At 39.1% G+C, this 18,957-nt stretch overlaps 1 protein-coding gene across 1 annotated transcript in view; it reads right to left on the bottom strand.

The window, feature by feature from the left end:
* SIM2 (SIM bHLH transcription factor 2) overlaps window positions 1–18,957 on the bottom strand; it is a 58,995-nt gene that overhangs the window by 8,726 nt on the left and 31,312 nt on the right. Inside the window, exons 5-9 of the mRNA XM_049834896.1 lie at window positions 14,557–14,642; window positions 12,082–12,281; window positions 8,171–8,277; window positions 2,456–2,603; window positions 419–587 (exon numbers count right to left, since the gene is read on the bottom strand). Of these exons, the coding sequence (XP_049690853.1) occupies window positions 419–587; window positions 2,456–2,603; window positions 8,171–8,277; window positions 12,082–12,281; window positions 14,557–14,642 (710 nt within the window). The remainder of the gene's footprint in view (window positions 1–418; window positions 588–2,455; window positions 2,604–8,170; window positions 8,278–12,081; window positions 12,282–14,556; window positions 14,643–18,957) is intronic.

Raw genomic sequence — 18,957 nt, 5'->3', positions numbered from 1 at the left:
CATTCTTATAATGCATTCTCCAGCATAAGGAAACTGCTAATACCTATGTGACATTAAGAACTCTGCATATCAACAGTGACTGAGGTGCATTCTACACAAGCCAAATTTTCACAACACAGCTATTCTTAGTAATTGTTTTTCTTCTTTTTACTAAGAAAGCACATTGTTTTTGAAGTACTTTACATACTTCATATCCAAAGGTTTTTGTGTTTGCATCACTTGCCAGAGTTGGTTTGTACTACTTGTGCTGTCCACCCCAAGAACAAAAAGGTCTAATTGTATTCTGGCCTACAAGGGAGTTCCTGCAGCAGAGCATACTATAGTCAGTCTTACAGTAAGTTCAGTTCTGGATGATCTCTATCCTGTCCCAAGCACTCTATGATAACAATTCTTAAATAAATATTGCTGAAAAAATTACCTGTTGTGGGTAAGGCGTTGTTCTGAGTTTTGCCTTCATTTTATTACTTTTGGGTTTTACTATTTTCCTTGTTTCCTGTGAGGTAGATACTGAGTTTCTGCATGAAAACTGTGACTTAGAAATCGTGACCTGGTCCAGTGACAATTGAAGTTCCTTATACTCAATATCTCTGCAAAAGAACAGTCCAATAAATTACATACTCAAACATACCACACGAATCCAAAATAGCTCCTTTGAAAATACATGTTAGCTTTCACAATGTTTTCATTTTCATTCTTCCAAGATTTTCACTGAGTCTGAAGTGCAAGTCTGGGGATGCCAGCAGGCGGTGAATTTTATGGTCTGATCCTGTCCCCACGCAAGTCTATCGCAAACGTTCCACTGGGAACCGCGTTAACATCTGCACTAAGTATCCCCACTCTCTGAAGCTAAGCTCTGCCAACTTCTTCTCAGCAATCTGTGACACCCTGCAGTTTGGAATCAGTCACGTCAGCTGATAGAAAGACACAGATCAATTCATCTGTCTCCTCCTCAACCAGGAATTGGTCTCTGCCTTGGCTGTCACAATTATACCCGAGGAAAGGAAAAGGAGCGTTGTTCCTCTCCTGTCAGCACAATTGCCTTGTAGCTAGACCACAGGAGCTGCATGTAGTTTTTCTAACAGTCTCTAGACTTACATTTCTGCTCTGTTATCTTCAGTTTTATCTTCCCCACAGACAGGGCAGAGTATTGTACAAAAGAGGCTAAAAAATCAAGATCAGACTATGGATCATATTTTGAAACATCAGTTGATACAGTACTGATGATTAAATGGCCTCCCCTGGTTTTGTCCGTCGCAACAGTGGAGCATATTTTTTAAAGGACAACTAAAAAGAAACCCCTCAATTTCTCTATCTAGAACTCATTTCCATCACTTTTTGATGGTGAGTAACCTGGAAGTAAATTCAACTTCAAGATTATGCTATTATATCCCTGGCACAGTGTCCTCCTTTTCACTCAAATCACTTGCCCCGACTCATGGGACTCAAGCAGGTTGCAAGACTGAGTCCTTCCCTCATGCTGCTGGCTCTCACATCTGTACAGGAATGAGGGTGGCATTAGCCAGTGTGTCTAGGGCTGAGTACCTGCTTCAGGTAGTTTAAGGAAACACCCTATGGTTTCTCAACTCATCCACTTTAACTCCGCAAAGTCAGATATCAGAGACAACATTGTAATATGCAAACACACATGATCCTACCACACACATCATGCAAACACATCTTACTTTCAAGTCAGATACAAAATGGACCAGTCTAGACAAGAGAGTGTATAGTTCTCTGCTTTTTTACACTACTCAACACAAAGGGTGCCCACTATCCCTTCCCCCCCCAGATAGTCTCTTCAGTCACAGTCTGTTTCACTACTACTTATCCTTATTCAAAATAGATTTCTGTCTCTCTCAGGTTTATATCAAGATAGGAATTTTGTAATGCCTTCATGACTTGAACTAGAATTCATAAACTGCAGGTCCAAACCACTGTACATTCACCAGCTCAGTGGGAGTGACTTGCCATTGTGAGAATGTAGTTTTGCCCTGAGTGTCTGTGCAACCCAAGGCAAGTGAGGGAATCCTCAGTGATTCACACGTCCCTGAAAGGAATAATGCTTCCTACCATGTCTCCGTCTCCCAAATTCACACTGTGATCTCTTCTGGGTAGCAGTGGCTTTCACTTTGTCTGGACAGCCCCAGCACAATTCTGATGCCAGTTACAGAACTGGGGTCCAGGTCTAACACAAATGGCTACAAGTGGTATTACATTCAAGCATGTAGTGTACGAGGTAATCATCAGGAATACTAGCTATTTTTAGCTCAACATAACTAAAAGAGGAAGGATATGAGGAGAGAAAAGTGGCTGTAACATGCAACACCAGAATGATACTGGAAGACACAGGTAAAGCAAACTTAGAGGATTTAATTAGTAATGAATCAATTACTGATAACACGCAAAATGAATTGATTACTGATAACACGTAATGGTACAAAGTATTTTGACTTACGTAAGGACATAATTGACACTCACTATGCAGTGAGGCCGTGATGAACGGCTGTTATGCACAATAGTAGCGTAGCTCTGTACCCAAACCCAGCCTCCATGCTTGGACAGTAGTCGATAGTACTTGGTTGTGACTTGGCCTTTCACCAGCACTGTGAATTCAATAAAGAAAAGCATTTTGCATTGCTTGGACTTGTGACCACTTCCTGGAGAGATTTATTTGCAAGGCAGGGCAGGGACTTTTCTCCCTCCTTCCCCTCCCTTAAACCTCCTTCTTCTCCCACCAAACTTTAAATAGCTTCCCTGCAAAGGTATCTGTCCTGCCCCTTTACGTAGTTTCACAAGGTCACGTTATTGTTTACAAATAGTATGTTGCAAACTATTAAGGTTTGTCTTCCTTATTTTCCAGTTCACCCTGCTCTCTGCTTACATTCTGCAAAAACACTTACTGTTTATAATCTTCTAACTGAAAAAGAAAAGTTCAAGGCAGCAGAAGTATTTTGAAGCCGAAACAACCAGCTTGAATTTTTCCAATGTGTTTGGAAGCACTTTTGTCATTCATAGCTTGATTGATTATTGTGTATTTTGCAATGTATTTTATGCTATAATGCTTTTTCGTCTGTAAGCTCTATATTGTGAAGATTGATTTAAAAGGGTAAAATTAAACTGCTATTTGGTTCTTAAGCACACGAATAAAGACAAGGACAGAGAGGTGAATCAGTTGCCTGATAGATTTCACTAGAAATGTAATCCTCTATACACCAGTTTGGATTCTCTGAACAAAGATATTTTGGCATAAGGCTATGCTATATTAGGAGTTGTGCAGCATCTCTAAATATTTAATCTACCCACAGATATTTCTGGTTCAGTGCCAATAATTTATCTAATGATTCACTGGAAGGTAATGCCCAGCCTTCGAAGGTGGTTCTTCTGTTGTGTGACCCTGGAACATTCCTCTAGGAAACTCCATCTTCTTACTTTTCTGTACAATCAGTTATTTCTTTTAAATTAGAAAATAAAGGACTGAGCTTGCTCCACAAACAATGTCCAAAAAAAGTGATCAATAGCAGCAATTCCTTTATATGATACATGATTAAGAAATGGAATTACTGCTTGCAAATGTAGGTCTTGTACTAGGCTGAACTTAGAAGCAAAGTTCACTGTAATTTTGTTCTCTCACTGTACATGCTTGGTGCAGAAGCAGATACATAATAAGGAAATCGAACAACAGCTTTTTCTTTCAGCCAACTCTAGTAGGGCAAATGACCACTTGAAAAGAAAATATATGACCTTGTAATTAATATTCATAGAAGATTTTTCTGACAGGGAGGACATCCAATATTAAATTGGGAACTAAAGAGTGCATAATCTTTGGGGGTTTGTTTACTGTTTGGTAATTAACTATACGGTTATCAATCATCAATGGGGTTGGCTTTTTTTGTTCAGTTGTTACTTGGAGGAATAGGGGTTTGTAATTTCAATAGCAATCAGAGACTGCAATAATGTGAATAATGTGAATAGCCCAAGGTAAGACTGACAGAAATAGAAGAGCAAGAGTTCTTGTTCGTGCTAAACAGTTCTCTAAGTCTGCAGCATATAGGTCATCTCTCTGGACTGCTTACTCTCCAATCTATCTGCACACATCACATGTTTAAAATTTTCTTCAAATCCACTTAATCTCCCTAAGAAAATCAGGCTCTTACAAAATGGGTATAGACAGGTCTTTCTGAAAGTGTCAGTTCTTCTTCCATTACAGGATATGGTAACCATTTGTTCAGAAAGCAACAAGATAAACAACAACATCTTGCAGGACATTCAAAAACCCACCTTTGCTGACACCAAGCCACTGTTATTTAGAGTTTGAAGTCTCTCTTAGATAGCAACTTTTTGCCTCATGCTTGCTGGTGTACTTTTTTCATGCCTACATTTCTACTATGGGGTGCAGGTGGTGTGCATATGTACAGATATTTAATAAAATCCTGAGGAATATGTGTGTAAGTATGTAAACACACCTACAAAATATAAAGGCATGTGTACTCTTTAAGTGCAATATATCACTCCAAGGTAAATGTCTTGTAGCTGCTACTCAAAGGTTCAGCATAACAATGCAAATAGGGATGTTCTAAAAATATTTGTTAATAATCAGCTATATTCCATGGAATCACTGTGTTTCTTTGTGTTCCACAATCCAAATGGTCCAATTCTAGGAAATGAGGGTTACATTTTGGCCTAGATCATCTAACAGATATTTTTTGTAATGTGGTCTAGACTTTTCAGAACTAAGTCTTCCTGCTATCTTAATGGTCACATTTTCCTTGAATTCAAAATGCCTTGCTACTCAGTCTTCCAAAACAGAAATTAATGCTGTAATGGATCACTAGCTATAACAAAGTCCTTCTGTGTGTTTTGGGACTAGTTTTGACTTTCTCTCTTTCTCACTCATTTATTTTTTTTTAATCTCTGTTTTAGCTCTCCAGTTAAGACAGTATTTTAAAAGATGTGAAAACCACTGAGGACTATAGTGTTCAGCTTTCCTTCCTAATTATATGGATAAACCAATATTTCTCCTGGGATGGGGGAGGACTCCGTGTCTCCTGCATTTTTAGCAATCTGGGGAAAGCCTGACCTTGGCTAGGGGACAGTAACTGTGCTTCCGATACAGTAAATGAGGTCAATTTCCATTTGGCCCTGTGTTAAATTACCCTGTTTGATGCTGATTGGGAAACCTCAGAAATGGGAGTGAGGTAAATCCACTACCAAGACAATCTGTGCAGTCTCAGACTTCTTGGTGGCCTCCGCTGCAATCAAACAGGGAGGATTCAGTGGCTTTAGCCTTAGCTCTTAGATGTGCCATTTTTAACTGGGTGTTCCACTGTTGTGGTTCCCTCCTGGTTTAGGAGGCAAGCTGAAAAAGGCACTGGGCTGGCTGGGCTGGTCCTTTTAGTCTGTCATAGATGGCTATTTTAAAAGGCTCCAGCGGACTCACGGACATGTGGCTGGAGTTCCTAGCCTGCACTTAAGGATACCACTAAGAGAAATGGACTTGGTTCCACGCTTGCAGCAGTTATTGTTTTAACTTCCCTGGCGCACACAACCTGGCATGTCATTGGTCCAGCCCTTGAACAGCATGGTCAGTGTATTGTGCCCTAGCAGACTCTACAGTTCTTTTGCCCTCTTGAAAACTAGTACAGCTCTGCCAGAAGGCTTGATTGCTGGGGCAGCAAAAGCAGACTCAATGCCACGGACAGAGTGTAAATTATAAATACATAGGTTGACTTCCGGGAAGCAGTAAAACTGGTGATGACATCAGCTGGGGCTGGGGCTTGCCTTGCCAAGGCACAGAGATGTGACTCTTGTAAAAGTTTATGTGGGAAGAGCGATGATGTTACAACATGTGGGATGCACAAAATCCTTCTCACGGAGAGCTGATAGTACAAATGAAGTGATTTCTCTGAGGCCAGAAAAATATTTTGTCTATACTGGAACAGTGGAATATTTTGTCTCTACTGGAACAGCTTCTTTATCCTGTCTTTCAGAATGCAAGATCCTTAGGCAGCGACTCATTATTTGTGTGGCCACATTTCCCCAGTTGCAGAGCAAACAGTGTGTATATTGATGGTGCTATAGAAATAAATAACACTAGTTCAAATGCCAGAAGTTTTTTCATACAGCTGGAAGCTAATCAAATGTTTAAAACAGGAAACACTGTTTGCTGCCAGCACACCTTAGGCAAATATTCACATCTACATTTTCCTCATAGTCGGATGTTCTTGTTATATCCCTTCTAACTTGTTCTCCTTACTGTTTCCTTTGTTTTGTTCTCTGTGCTGCCTAACTTAAAGTTCAGTTGCTTTAGATCTTCAGTTTGGGAAATTTTTTTCCTCTTTGAAAAAGCAATTTGTTAGCCTAGTTTAGGGCTGCCTTTTTTTCTTTTTCTTTACTTTTTTTTCTTAATACCCTTATTAGGTGTAAGATGTTTCTCTCCAGATTTTTTCATCAGATGACACTTAATCACCAGATTGCTTTATAGAATGCTATGTCAAACTTGCCAACTTTTTACTGTTCATGTTTCTAAGACATTTACTGATGTATGGTGGGGGAGTTATAACAGTGCTCCCCAGAGGAAGTTTGTACACTTTACATCTGTTTTAATAATTCCTATTACTTGGTATTCTAACCATGATTCTGCGCTGTTCCCACTGTTGCCCAAGCATAAGCCATTATTTTGTGGCATTTATTTGCTTTGAAACTTTCAAAAATTTCTATGTGTCTTGCATTTTTTTCTGGTTTTAAACTTTAAAATAATTAATCTTCGTAATTCAGATACAGTATCTAGAGAACTGCTTTTAGTTATTCTGTTTGTTTGAGGGTTTTTTTTTCTTGTGGGAAGAGTGGAGGGGAGTTATTCAGCAAACATGATTTGTCTGTTTATTTAAAACTCCAGTATACATAGATCAAACTGGCAGCCAAAGTACAAGTCTTTTACCACGCACACAGAATTATCCATTGCTCTGCTCTAAAATGGAAAACTGTTTTCCAGAGATGATTGTGGCTATAATGGAATCATCTCCATACTGGCTGACATAGGTATTTCAAATAGTCTTGTGAAAATAATGAGTGATATTTTGTACAGGTCAACAGTCACATCCAGATGCAGATGTTAACACTACAAAGAGGATGCCCCCGACAGGACATTACCATGTACCCTAGTCATTCTAGTTTTTAGTTTGGAATGGCCCAGAATACGCACTGGTGTTTTGGTAAATATGAATTTGCTGTAAAGATCTGTTTCTGCTCTTCCGGGTGTAGCACACACTGCCATCAGCATTCAGCACTTGGAATTTCAGCACTGACTTGCCAAATGCAGTTACATCCTCTTTATATTCCAGATCCTCATCCATGAATAGCTCATATTAAGGTGAAGAACTGACTGCTTTCTCCTTCAGGAAGCCTAAGAGAAGGATTTGACTATGGCTGCTTTCAGCCCACAGGAGCAATCTGGAAAAAAAATTCACTGACATTGGTTTTTGGATGTCATCTTTGCATTGTAAGGGCTGCGGCAGACTGAGCCAAATCCAGAGTTCAGCTATTCCCTCAATTTGCTTCTCAAATTAATGTGCTACTGAATGAACTACTTCCCAAATCCAGATGTTTGAAGATATGATTAGTGTCTCTGTTGGCAGATGGGGAATTATTAAATGTGTAATTTTTTTTCCTGACACTCCATTCTCCAAACCTCATCCACATGCTATTAATGAACATTCATCTAAGGATCTTTTGGGTCTGCATTCACTTCAAACATGGGATGATTATTACTAACATATTTCAGAGGAATGGGGAGCTATTGCATAATTTTTCTTTTAACAGCAGAGGCTAGTAAAGTTCAGATTTTCCCCTCTCACTAACTCACTTGCTCTTTTAGTTTTTTTCCTTCAAGTTTTCACCACCCAGAATCATGCCCAAATTTTCAAAAGAGCCTAGATCCTTTAAGTAGAAAGATAAAAGTGGTCAGATATGGGTTTTTTGAGAAGCATGGGATATTGAGTATCTAGCTTATTTGCAGAACTAATAGCTTCCTTAAGTGATAGCCAAGCACTTTTGAAAATCTAGCTCCAGTCAAGATTTGGAAAGCTTTCTCTACTTGCCAGCATAGCGCATGTTGTCTGCAAAACTTCTCACTCTACTTAATAAGTTTCAGTCTAGCATTCTTTTTACTTACACAGATGATGAGCATATCGCAAATGGAACACATCACAGCCATGAACATGGTGGTAGAGGGTTTTTTCTATCAGATCTTGGGGCTCATATCCGGTTAATTCAGTCACCCTGGAAAAGGAAGAATTCATGATAAGCAAAATCTCTAGGAATATTCAGTTTCATTAACCTAACATTTGACTGTGCCAACAAATCAGGTGCCTAAAAACTGCAGGACAAAATATTAGTTTTGGAAACAGAATCTTCATCTTTATAAGAAAATAAACCCTCTCAACCCAGCCAAAGCAAGGTGCAGCTATTTCCTGGCCAGCCTTACACACAGGCAGGAAAGAGTTCTTTCACTTATTTCCACTTTGGCTTTTGCCACTGCCAATGCATGATCCTTTGCAGAAAGATCCAGTTGAGGAGCCTTTTACAAAACAATAAAACTGGTCTTGTGGACCAATGACACATTGTCATTTGCTTGTACAAACATACAAGTGTAGTATGTATGTCAGTCCGTAGAAGCTGTGATCATATTCTATAAATAAATTCAGGCTAACACCTAGCAGAAGAAGGAAGCAGGAGCTTATGGAAAGACAAGGAGCTATGAAGATCACAAGCTAAGAAAAGGAAGGCTGAAGCTAGACTTCAGAAAAATATCCTCACATGATGATAAGTAGAATAATGGAACAAATTTGAAACAGCAGCATCTCTGCAGATGTTAGAGAACCTGACTACACTGGTCAGACTTACACTGCATCAGACCTGAAGAGTCAAACTTCATGGTTCAAAATGGACTTTTGTTTATTTAGCACCGTTGCTTGAGAACAAAAATCCTTAAAGTACATCATGTAACTCAGCCATAATGATGTGGCTTGTTTCCCTAGTGTTGCTGGGGGTGTTTTATGCTGTCCTAGGCTTTCACCACCTAAAAAGGCAGAACAGAGGTACCATACAAAGGCACATTTACATGAACAAGCAACACAGTCCATTAGCAGGCAATCTGTAGAGTAAAATTGTTACTGCTGAGGATCTACTTCTGCAGCAGCAGATGCATCTGCATATTTAAATTTTGGGACTTTAATTTGGGACTAGCTCTAATCTAGGCCTGTGGACTGGCAGCTTTATAATAGTTGGAGTGCCTTAGACATGCTCTTGGAGGTTATCTTCCAGTTTAGATTTATCCAGGAGTAATCCAATTCACATGCCTAAGGCCTCTTCATGACATGAACTGCAGTGCAATGAGTGGGGACAGTCAGGACATTCACTTCAAAAGGATGCTTCTGGTCTGAGCTTAAACACTAATGAGGATACACTGTATCAGAGCGTAACACAGTAGTATCTACAGAAATTCATACAGGGGTCTCAAGCAAGATGTGTCATTGGGGGTTGCAGATAATGTAAACTTTGATTACTCTTTTTTTTTCTTTTGTAACTTATGCATCTTCTTTACTCTTACCCTAATGCTAAGTAATCATGTGGACCCCACAGACTGGGGACTTTACATTCTACTTGAGTGTTGAGGGGTGGGATCCTTCTGAAGAAAATCAGAAAAACAAACCAGAAAAAAAGCCTTTGTTGTGTGATTTATTATAAATACAGTACAAATACATCCATACCTTCCCTAGCTATGCCTTCATCTGGGAAAATCCTGCATGCCTTTTCCTCAGTCAGGGATTGCCAACATGGAGTGAGCACATGTGGTCTCTTTCTGCAGGAGGATATGTGAATATATGCTTGTTTCTTCTTGGCACTGTGTGCTGTCCCTCCTGGCTTACAAGTCTACGGGCCCAAATTCTCACTTAAGCCTATCAGCATGGTGAAATACTGGTGAAAGCTCCTGTTCAGGTTTCAGTGATCCTTCTGACTTCCATGCAATTAAAACAAGGGTGGCAGTTTCATCCTGCCCACTTAATTGGTCAGTACAGAAACAGCTAATCCAAAACCAAACAAAATGCCACAAACCTAAGCCAGGTATTAATTTTTCTGGAGTTGCAGCCTCCCTTTGAAGCTGGTCTTCCCATGGGCCAAAAAAACATCATTAACAGTTACAAGGACACCCAAACTTTTGAAAAGTTTGAATCTGGAAATAAACTCAGCTGCTTAACTTCCTTAACACAAACCCAAACCCTCAATAAGCCACTGTAGGGACCCCGGGCTCTGAAGACTGTTCTTTGCATGTGACAGGGCACACAGAAGGAAACAGAGCTTGCCCCAATGATCAGTTCTGCCCTCTAGAGTTCTTTAAAGCCTTTATAAACCGCATAGCAATGGATGCATAGGCTGCAGTACGAAAATCGGAAACAGCAGATCACTTTGGAGGTAAGTAACGGTCTGTTTTTTCCACTGACCTTGATAAATGAACTCTTGTGTGTTTTACATTGTATCAAGTGCCTAGAAAGGCTTATTTAACTGCTGCTTCCTACAGCTTTCATACTGGCCTGTCTGCTGGGACTGTTACCTCTAAAGATCTAGCAACACTTTTCCTTGTATGGATACCAGAAACAAGCCTGAAAACAGTTTTGTCTTATTCCTAATATGTCCCTGCTCTGAGCAAATATAATTTGGTTTGCTCAGCTGGGAGAGAAAAGGGCTTTGGTAATGCTTAATACCCCCGATTGTCCTGTGAGTGGAGGACACTCATCTGCTCATTGGTAAACACAGCTATGCAACAGTACTGGTTCTATCTGTGCTCCTGTCAACACCTCTGGTTATGCTGTCTCCTTTGAAGACACTTATGTCTCCAGGCAGTTCCTTTTAGGCACATCATTTCCATTTTTCCACATGCAAAGACATGTTGCTAAACCCCTTGTGCTTCTTTGTATCTGTTACATTAAGTAAAGCATAATAAAAAATTAAAAAAAAAAAAAAAAAAAAAAAAAAAAAAAAAAGGGAAGGATTCCAGAAACAACTAGTTCTTTGTATTTTAGCAGCTGATGGCCCACTATCTCACTGACTTAGCATGGAAAAATAGCATGTTCTTGCATGGTTGACCTGCCATGCAAAACTTCCCCACTGTCTTTGATACAGACTCTTTTTCACTGCTACATGCGAATATCATTTCTGCTTCTTGCAGATCCAGCATGCCAGGAAAATGAGAGAGTATGTGACATACTGCTCCGCATGCAGGGATTTTAGAAGAAAGATCATCTTGACAATAGTAAAATCTGTTATATCGTCTGGGAACTGGGCTTTTCCCCTCAAGGTATCTTGAAGTGCACTGTACAAAGTATCATTGTGTACTAAAAGAACTCCTTCAGTTCTGGTTTTGTGCTCTTCCCTTCTTAACTGGTATGTGAGTGTATCAGCTGAGAGTGGAGGCAGGGTTCTCTTTCCTCAGCAATAGCCATTTTCCCAAGTTTTGTTTAAGAAGGCTGTGTTTTCATGTAGTAGCCAATTGAATTCATTTTCATTCTAACAACCCCATTAGAAGGGCCAGTTTCATTGTTAAGGCATTACACTAAAGTGCAGAAGACTATGTTTCCTTACGATTCTGTCAAAAGCTTTCTGGATGACCCTAGCAAGTCATTTGACCTCAGTGTTTCAGTTGTGTTTTTTTAAAATTATGGATGATGGTACATCCTCATTCCTTTCACTAGCTTTGTATGTTAAAATTTATGTCCTTTAAGGTAAAAATGTACTACTGGCTCATCTGCCAATTACTCACAGCAAGGCAGCTTTAGTTGGCTCTCTGAAACTGTAGGTGACTATAGGTTAAATGGTACAGGCTCTTAAATGTTGGCATTCAAGACAAAGTATGGTCTATCCAGCTACCCGAAGGGCTTTGAAGACCCATATGGTCTTTGTGTTCCAGATCTATTTTGGATCGCTTTATTCTTTCACAGATATTTTGATCTGTTTGGAAACCACTGTAACTTATGATAACACTTGACTTTGAAAACATTTTATGCTAGAAATGAAATAGCTGCTTACCTGGAATCTAGGAATATTAATTTTAAGTCCAAACTTGCTCTGAACATAAACATGTTACTGTGAAGTTTGATCTCAGTGATTGCACTGGGAGGTAAAGATTGACCTACAGCCACCAGTCCAACGATTTGGTAACAGGAATCATACAAAGACATATCTAGCATATACTGCCGTATCTTCAAATAGCCACTGCAATGGATCACCTGGCATGAGAAGAAAACACACTCAATATCTGATGGCAATGGAAGAGGCTGCAAGTCAGCTGACCACCCAGTTTCAATGAGGTTATAAAGCAATACACACTTATAACACAAAATACTACATAGTCTGTTAAGGCTTCAGAAGTGTGGTTAATTTATAAACAGAGATTAAAACACAGTAAATGCAGTTGTTGTGTTTACTGCCAACATGATTAATCCAGTATTAAAGCACGTACTCTTTGGGGACTGCTTTTCTAGTTAATACTTTAAACTCTCTTTGATACAGATTTCTTGTAGGTACAATCAGAATTCCTGTCCATTAATCAAAAAAATCTGGAGGTTGCTTTTTTAAATTACTCTCTCTCACACACACTCTCACACACAGGTATATATAAACATTTATGGTTTAATGAGTTATTATTCTGATGAAAAACAGACACTTTAAAAGTCCAGTGGAGATTAATGCACCACATACATAAAGATTAACTGCTGTATATGTAAATGCACTAGAAATGAGTTTTAAGTTCTCCAGTCAAGTTCAGGTGATGTTCTTTTGACATGTGACCTAGCCCAGGGTCTTGAGACCAGATTCCTGAATCCCCATATACAATTCCTAATCACAGGAGTGCTAACTTCAGTGTTAGACTGTAAAAATTCACAATGTCAGCTAGAGTGGGGAAAACTGTAACCTGGGGATGACTCCAGAACATAAAATTTATTTAATGTAGTGCTGGTGTTTGGAAATCATTTGCGCTCCTGCCAATTTTCTAGTCCAAACAGCAGACATACTACACATCCTTCCACTTAATTTCTGTATTTGTTTGACTTTTAACTGTATCCAGTGGAAAGGAATTAATTTCCACTGCATTTAGTACTCCTGAACAACCTACTAAACAGTCACTTATAAACAGGCTCCTCCTGCATAACCTTACTTCCTCCTCTCCAATCACCAAGTGATAGTACGTTTAGCAAAAGTACAGTAGCAAGGAAAACTTATTTAAGATCTCTCAGCAGATCCTACTAATTCCCATACTATTTGATTAATGAGTTTTTCCTGCGCTTCAGCTAATCAGGTGATATTTTCAAAATTATGAAGTCCTGACTCTAAGTATAATCAAAGAGAATAAATTTAGGCCATCATCTCTCTAGTTGAATACATCCTTAAATGTTTCACTGCGTAAACTTTCAATAGTGAGCAAAAGAAAGAAGGTGATCCCTCTGATTAGCAGTCATAAATGGGGAGCAAAAAAAAGGTACAGAGATACCACGACTACAAGCTATACTCTTTTAACTGATTTCAGATTCAGCTTTGGGACAGAATCATTTTTGCTGGGAAGCAGCTGAGCAAACAGGGATCCATGTAATTAAGAATTATCAGTCTAACCAGGTAGATAGCAGTGTAAATAGACAGATATATGTCTGGACCTTGAACACATTCCTTAAAAGAGCTCTGCTTCTCTTGCATGCTTTTCTTTTTATTTTTGCATAACTCAGACAAAATGAATCCTCACCAGACTGTATGTGAAGTACACGTCTCTCCTGATGTTTAAGTGATAGAATTATACTGTGTAGCTCGAAGAGCAGCAAATGCACACTGCAGAGCTGAAAATAAGAACTACCTGAATGGCAGGTATTATTATAGAATCTCAGCATTTGCTGTGGCTTCTGATTTCATGTAATAAATAGAAAATTAATATAAATTATAAGTTTCATAAACAGACTTGGTGGTTTAGTACAATTCAACCCTGACTTGATAGTAATTATTGTTTAGGGTAACATTATGGTCTCATATGTTGAGACCTCATAATGTTGAGGTAATTCTGGTCAGGCCAATGAGGTGACTTGTGCAACTGGGTGGCCACTCAGCCAGAGCACGGTAACACCAAGGCAGAGGGATGTGGGAAGACTTCCAAGTTACTTTGTCTGGGTTCCTGCCTCACCTGCCTCCAGTTCCACATGGGAATGAGACCTAGCTGTGCGCTCTCCTTGCACCTCCATGGCTGTGCTCCAGCCAATTCCCCAGTCTGGAAGATCAGGGATCAGGATGCAGGAATGTGCCACAAAGCAAACTCCAACTCACTGTGAGAGAGTCTAGACTTGCATTACTAAGGGAAACTGCAATCAGCAGTGGCATTTGTTGCATCTGTTCTGATTCTTTCCATCACAGACTTTGCTTTCAGCTACACATATGTAAAAAAACCCTAAATAAATAAACTTGTTTCTTGTTGAATACTTGGAGGCAGGGATGGGGGGCGCAGCACAAGCTTATATACATTACCTTGTAGCCACTGCATGTCAATCCTGCATTCCTCTTGGCTAGGACACACTTCATTCTCAGGAAAAATGATCTCTCAATTTCATATTCTGAAAGCATAAACCATATTGCTTATTTATTACTGAAGATTTCAAAACTGTCCATAACATTGCCTCTCATGATTTAACAGATGTGTTTATGTCTCAGCCTTAGGCAGCAATAGAAGTCAGCCATTCTAATTTCCCACTCAATGTTTGCCCTCAGGATTTATTTCATCTTCATGTTAAGATTCCCTGTGAAATTTCCCTGACAAGTCAGCATGACTACATCTCCAAATTTCTGTTTTTACCACCCTTCACAAGGCAATCACCTTGTTTCTAAACAGCTAGCTACCCACCCATATTGGTAAAGGGAAGGAAACATGTCCTTTGGAGCATAGGTAGATGAAGGTACTCTCCAAAATAACAGCAGAATGGGAAACAAGAAAATTCATTGGTTTTGTAATAATTTGAGTATACGCAGCTAGTCATGCCCAGACTGGTGAATTTCTGGCCTCCATATGCAATATTATTACCTGCTTTACTGACTTCCAAAACCATCTTGGTAGAGGGTTTTTAAACAAATGTCTTCATGGATAACCTCCAGAAATGTTTTAAAGTTAAATATTGTTCAGGTACACACATATTTTCTGCTAAGAATAAGTTACTATTATCTTTAACATTAATTACTCCTAATAACAGTTCAGACATCATTATTATTTCTGACTTTTTTTACTGAAAGCTGCAGTTTGGCAGAACACAACTAAATTAGGAAAAGAAAACTCATTTGGTACATTTGTGAATAGGAAAATCAGGGAAGCAGAAGGGTTTTTTGATTTGTTGCAATGTATATTACCTCCTAACTCCCTGTAGGGTTTGATCCAAAGTCCACTGTAATCATTTGGTGTCTTGCTTTAATTTGATTTAACTGTTGAGCTGTATTCTTGATTTTTGTGCATCCACCACTCAGTTAACACCTCTTAGCCACACACCTGCAGTGGCTGGAACCTCAGACCACTACCTGGAAACCAATAAACTCTCTATATAAAGTTCTGAGTTTAAAGGTCTGAAGATACAACCACAGAAAAAGGATTTAGGGAGGAGGGAAAAGAAATGCAATATGTAGTGCATCTCAACTAGTTCCTGAGTATTTGAATTTTCCATCTATCTTCCTAATGTAAATTAGATCCATATGGGGAAAAAGGCACTTAAATGAACTGGCACATCTACCATAGAGTTTTAAATACAAATGTATACGATTTGGTGGGAGGAAGGCATACAGTACAGATTGCTATTGCTGAAGCATGACCTCATGAGTAAAGAATGGATCTGGGAGTTGGGAACATCAGTGCAAGTCATGGCTTCAATATAGATTTTCTGTGTGACCTCACACTAGTGCTTGCTCTCTTTCTGCTGCAGTCCCATGCACACAAAATGAAGGTAACATTCTCCCTTCAAAAAGGCAAGGGAGAAAAATAATTAATGCACAGTAATGAGGGTACAAAGACCATCTTTGGACATGGACTGAGTTGCTAGCAATTTTAGTGACTTATATTCTTCTATAAAAAGAGATGATTAGTGGAATTGGAAGCAATGCCTTAAACTTCTCAAATGTCCTGCCACAAGACCTAAAAGAGTCTCTTTCAGTAACAAGCTCCTTCCAGGCACCTTATTTGTTAGCACTCTATTTGCTGCTTCCTTAATTTTTAAATGTTACTGCAGACTAGTGCACTGCTACAGAAACACTCAGTCAGCTCTAACGTCACTCTTCCACCAGGACTAGGTTATGATGCACAGTGTGGTCTTTAGCTGTCTATAAAACTAGAGTAGAACCCAGACTGTATGATAACATTTTTTTATTATTATTTAAAATTGGTAATTATTTCATTATTTATGAAGAGGTCTTGTGTCCCTGATTTCATGACGGTAGATTGTAAGCAAGAGGTCTCCCTGGAACACCAGTCCTTGTAACTAGCTACAGGCTCTCTAGGAAGCCAGGAGGGTGATTAAAACAATTCAAGGGCAAACATGCTGTGTAGTATAGGAGGACAGAGTAAAGAGGGATAGAGTTGCACTTTAGTAATAAGTGGCACGGGGAGGGAAGGGTGATAGAATTGTAATTCAATAGTAGCTGCATGTGATTTGTGAGACTGAAGAGTAATAATTAGTGGCTTTGTCATGTGTAATCAAGTGCAAAATTATAAGTGTAATTTAATAATGATGTGCTTATTAATTATTAATCATTGAATTATTAGGTTTTTAGTAGTGTGTTGCTGAATCAAAAAACACTAGTGTCTTAAATCAGTTACATCTCATGCCTGCAAACTAGAGGGAAGAGTTACCCACGAGGAGCTCATCTGTGAGCTTCCATTTCTGAGGCTTGAGCTAGATGATATTAAGATGCCTTCAGTAAGCAAAAGGAGAGAGATGGTCCATGTGGCCAAACAGAATCTGGGCCCTGAGTGACATACTGCCTTTTTAGCTGAAGAGGTCAAAGTAGTATATACATGATGATACACCTCTGTGTATTAAGAATGAGTGTTTGTGTGTGTTTGTGTTTGTGTAGGAGCCCAGCACTGCTGTAAGAGTTGCCATTTTGGGGTGGAGGGAAAGCAGAATGAGTCTAAAGGAGAAAAAGAGAGCCTGATCATTCTTGGATGGTCTGGGGCTGTAACAACTGTTAATGCAGTTATTTAGTAATGCAGCATGTCCCATAGCACAGATGGATGCAGAATGCCACAGCATTTTTAACCAGCCAGCTGGGATTGCTGGATGGCTGGTTAAGGCTAATGGTTGTGTCAAGGTGCCCAGTGAATAATGTGCAGGTGCTACATGGCATCTGGCATCTTTTTTGCAGGATTGGAGCTGGAGAACATGAAAGCTACCAGAGGGAGATCTTTGTGAGTGTGTGTGTGTGAGTATAAAATCTACTAGCAAGCTTTGAGACTGACTCACTGGCAAGGAAAAGCAGGACCAGGCCATTCATATTGTTTATGCTTATGTGAGTGCTATTAGTGTGTATGTGGTGCCAGTAAAAGCACTGTTCTGCTGTTTGTGTTGATCTGTCATTGGTGGACTCTGTCCATGTATATGTGTTTGTGCATGCCTACCTGATCAAGAGACTGCAAGACAGAAAGGAGCAGTAAGACCACAACCCTCACATAAAGAACCTAGATGTGCAAGACCGGGAACAGTGAGAATTAGTATTCATATTAACTGATACCTCTGCCAGTGTGACTCCCCAATACCCTTGAAAGTAGCAGAAGGGGGTAGCAAAGCAAAAAGGAACTAAAGTATATTTGTAATTGTAAAGCTGACTGGGAAATAAAGAGGCCAGGTATCCTGCTGGATGCTAACACTCTCATCAATATAATGCAAAACTTAAAATATCACATCCAGGCTGTACCTGATGCAATTAAGATAGTCTCCTCCGATGAAGAGAATGTAGAAAGAAAACGAGACACTTAAAGGTTTAGCAAGCAAAGAGGGAGACACTGAATATTCAAATAGGAGAAATCAGATGAGCTGTGAGAAGAGTGATTACTAATGCATGTTGTCCTGCTGCAGAGGTTAATCACAAAATTGTGGGGAGATAGTAGGCATGAAAGCTCAGTTATAAACCAGGAAAAAAGCCTGTAGCATAAAGATCCAGCACCTGCTGTAAAAGCAGAATGACTGGAGATGTCCAGGGATGTAGTCTCGAATTAGGGAAGACAGAAAAACAGTAAATGTAAAATAAGCACTCCAGACTTGAGTAAGAGGTGAATGTAACAAATTGTTCTTAAGAGCTAAATGATTTTATCAAACAGAATTGTTTTGAAAAACTGCAAAAATATAACAACATAAAGCATCTAGACCTAGTAATGTAATTATTGACATCACCAGTGTTCTTTCAAGCAAACATGTAAGCACAATACATATAAATAACAGAAAGAATCTTAGGCTATCAAGAAGGTAAAAGTGGTTTGAAACAGAGAAGAAATCAATCAAGTGCTACCAGTTCTTAAGTAGTTAAAAGTTGAGAGAACTGTGAGTTAAGCACATATATATGAAACGTAAGAGAGAGAATAATGAATAGTAAAATGTTATGACTGAACCAGAATATAAGCAACACTGACGGAAAATAGCCTTTTTAATTATAAGAGAATCTTCATACCTTCTAACAACCGAAGCTTAACCACTATATTTAATTATTCTGAAATGTTAACTATATAAAGACATCACTGTAAGTGATGTTAACACCTGTCCTTTAAGTGTTAAGAAAATGATAAAAATCTATGTATATACTTTGTCTGTTTGTTATAGAGAAAAGATGAAGCCAATAGGTTGCAGATATCAGCTAATGAAGGATGAGAAACGAAATGCTACTGAGTAGTCCAGGAAGTCT

The sequence above is a fragment of the Accipiter gentilis genome, chromosome 32, assembly GCF_929443795.1.
Source record: "Accipiter gentilis chromosome 32, bAccGen1.1, whole genome shotgun sequence".
Taxonomy (NCBI): Eukaryota; Metazoa; Chordata; class Aves; order Accipitriformes; family Accipitridae; genus Astur; species Astur gentilis.
The sequence above is the reverse complement of the archived record's forward strand: the minus strand, read 5'-3'. Positions and strand labels throughout refer to the sequence as shown.